The sequence below is a fragment of the Myotis brandtii genome, unplaced genomic scaffold, assembly GCF_000412655.1.
Source record: "Myotis brandtii unplaced genomic scaffold, ASM41265v1 scaffold103, whole genome shotgun sequence".
Lineage (NCBI taxonomy): Eukaryota > Metazoa > Chordata > Mammalia > Chiroptera > Vespertilionidae > Myotis > Myotis brandtii.
In genome coordinates, this window is record NW_005353460.1 from 4641659 (window position 1) to 4644364 (window position 2706).

Below are 2706 nucleotides of genomic sequence, written 5' to 3' on the forward strand. Positions count from 1 at the left end.
CTGAGCACACACAGTAAGGCTCAAGAAGGCCCCCGGCCCTGGGTCAGGAGTCACAGGGAGAGGGGAGGGGGGCTCTGTGTCCCTGCCCCTCCCTCATATGAAGGAGCACACCCCTGAGAAGCAGGAAGAAAGTCTCAGCTATACTTGCCCCACCCAGACCCACGTCTCCATGTCCAGGGCGTCCAGGAGCCTGGGGAAGGGAGGGTGGCTGCAGGGGTGCTGGGTGGGTGAGGGGAGGGACTAAAGCTGCTCCGAGCACCTCCAGCCTCGATGCTGAGCTCCGGCCTCTGAGCGGCGCAGGTGGCAGGATGGGGGCAGAATGCATTTGTTTTGTGCTTTTAAAATTCCGAAGCCCAGTTTAGAAAACTATATCGGGTTTAGCTTTTTATTCTTTTCTAAATCTTTCTCGGGCTTGCGAGGCCCGTTACAGTCCCCCGGACTATCTCAGCCCACGGGTTCAGTTTCACCGTTCCCCCCTCCCTCTGGATGGCATTCGGAAACCACGCTGACTTATAACATTTCTATAAATAACAAAGACACGCCAAGGGTTCGCTTGCAAAATAACAAATAAAGGGGGGAAATTCGGAAAGAGCAAAAGTGCTGAAGCGCAGTGTTTTTGCAGCTCCTGGGGGAATGCCAGGGAAGACAGGCTGCTCTGGCCCACACAGATGGCACGCTGCTTGCAGCCAGGTGAGCGAGAGCGTCAGGAGAGAGCGCACTGCCTCCCCCTGCCATGGCAGGAGCAGGGCAGAAACAGTGGGTGTTTGTCGTGGCGTTAAAAGTGCCCGCACACATTCAGGAAGAGCAGCTCTGCCTGTTTTACCTGTGAGATCTTTTCACCTCCGGGAAATGACATGAAAATTACAGAATTTTATCTCAAGAGATGATTCTACCTTCATAATATTTGGGTAGTTCACTTCATAACCATAAATTATGTCTGTTCTCTGCATAGTGCTCTTCTGGGTCTCTGCTGGAGAGACGGCAAAATGTTTGCTGCGTGGGACTGAAATTGAGGCCGATGTGAGACCACATTGAATCAATAGCAGATGGAAAACAAGAGGCTGGAGGGGTAAGCCCAAGAGAAAAACCACGGGAAACGACGGAGGAAGGAAGGGAAGAGGAAACAGGACTCGAGTTAGTAAATTAGAGGCAATTTTTTTTTGCTTAGTTTCGTGTTTCAATGCTGGCTGCATCCTGCTTACTGAACAGATATGATGTATGTATATAAGAAATAAAACTGAGTTTGCAACCTGTAGATGCATTCATCTCATGACTTTGGTTTCTGGACTGAAGCCACTGGTGTTTATAATCTATGGCTGTGGAGAGGAACAGACGCTGTGAGAGGTATGACTCAGGCCCTGCCGGGTGCCTCCTGGTAAGAGAGAAGGCTGTGCAAGGCAATCGGTCAGGAGAGGAGACAGCCGGGGGCTGACCGACAGACGAAGACTTGCTGAAGAGGGATCTGGACTCTTCCGCAGCCCTCAGTGCCAGGCATTTCGGAGACTACACTATCTCATTTCATGCTCACGCCAATCCTGCAACTGAGCAGTATACTCTCCATTTTACAGATGAGGAGACTTTCCACGGACCAGGTTGCTCAAGGTCACAGAGTAGGAAGTATCTCAGGAAGTGGACCCACGGCACCTGACTGTGGGGCTCACGGTGCTCTTAGTCCCCATATTTGAGTCGAGGACCCTGAGGAAGCACGAAGCCACCAGAACATGGGGTTTATTTTTAGATCGATAGTCTATGATACGGATAAAGTAAAGGCCTACTGAATCTTTGCAGAAACAGGGGCCTGTGACTTCAGGGATTCGCAGAACCAGGAAATGATTGGAAAGACAAGAGAACTTCAGAAGGATGCAAACATAGGCTCATGAAGGGCTATTTTCCATGCCAGGGTTTCGGACAACACCTGAAGGAACCACACATTTGAATTGTCAATGTAAAGCTTCCTCACTCCCCAAGAGACGTACCTTGGTTGTGGTTTCTAGAATGATCTCTTTGTGCAGAAGTTCAACCACCATCTTCACGTGGCCTTCTTTCGAGGCCAGGTGCAAGCCGTTCAGCCCATTCTGTGAAGAGCAGAGAGGCAGGGAGGGTGTGGTTAGTGGGACTGTGCATCCTGTGTGTCCTGCTGTTCCAAGTCGCTGGAACAGGGCCCCTTCCTTGCGAAGGGCAGAAGCGGGGAGCTGGAGGGGCCCTGAGTGGTATCAGCTTAGACACACGCAGGGCCGGTCCAGCCTCTGCGAGCAGCTCTTCTGTAAGAGCATCAGATAACAGGGGAGGAAGGAAAGAGGGGATGATAACAAGACCACTGCCCCCTCGGTATGAATTGAGTGTGGGAAGCTCTCACAAAGCCACGGATGACCTTGAAATTCCAATCTTGCCCAGGCTTTAGGCATCCACTTAATTGAAACGGTATAACTTCAACCCCCTTGTTCATTCATTTTCACGGCCGCAACCAGGAAAAGGAAAGAGGCAATACCAGTGCACCCTAAACATGTAGAGCTAGATGTCCATTTAATAAAAATAATAAATTTTGAAAGAAGGTCATATGAAAACTAAATACCTCCAACCACCTACAATGTTGGTGGTGTTTAGTATGGTGGTAGTCTCAAAAAAAGAATTAGTATGAAAATAGCTTCTTTGCCACCTTGCCATTCAAATGTGACCAAAGCTGGCAGTTACATTTTAAGGAAAAGG

General features: G+C 49.8%; 1 protein-coding gene across 1 annotated transcript in view; it reads right to left on the minus strand.

Annotated features, from left to right (window-relative positions):
- Positions 1-2706, minus strand: part of ANK1 (ankyrin 1, erythrocytic) — a 624245-nt gene that overhangs the window by 82364 nt on the left and 539175 nt on the right. The window contains exon 5 of the mRNA XM_014536490.1: positions 1977-2075. Within this exon, the coding sequence (XP_014391976.1) occupies positions 1977-2075 (99 nt within the window). The remainder of the gene's footprint in view (positions 1-1976; positions 2076-2706) is intronic.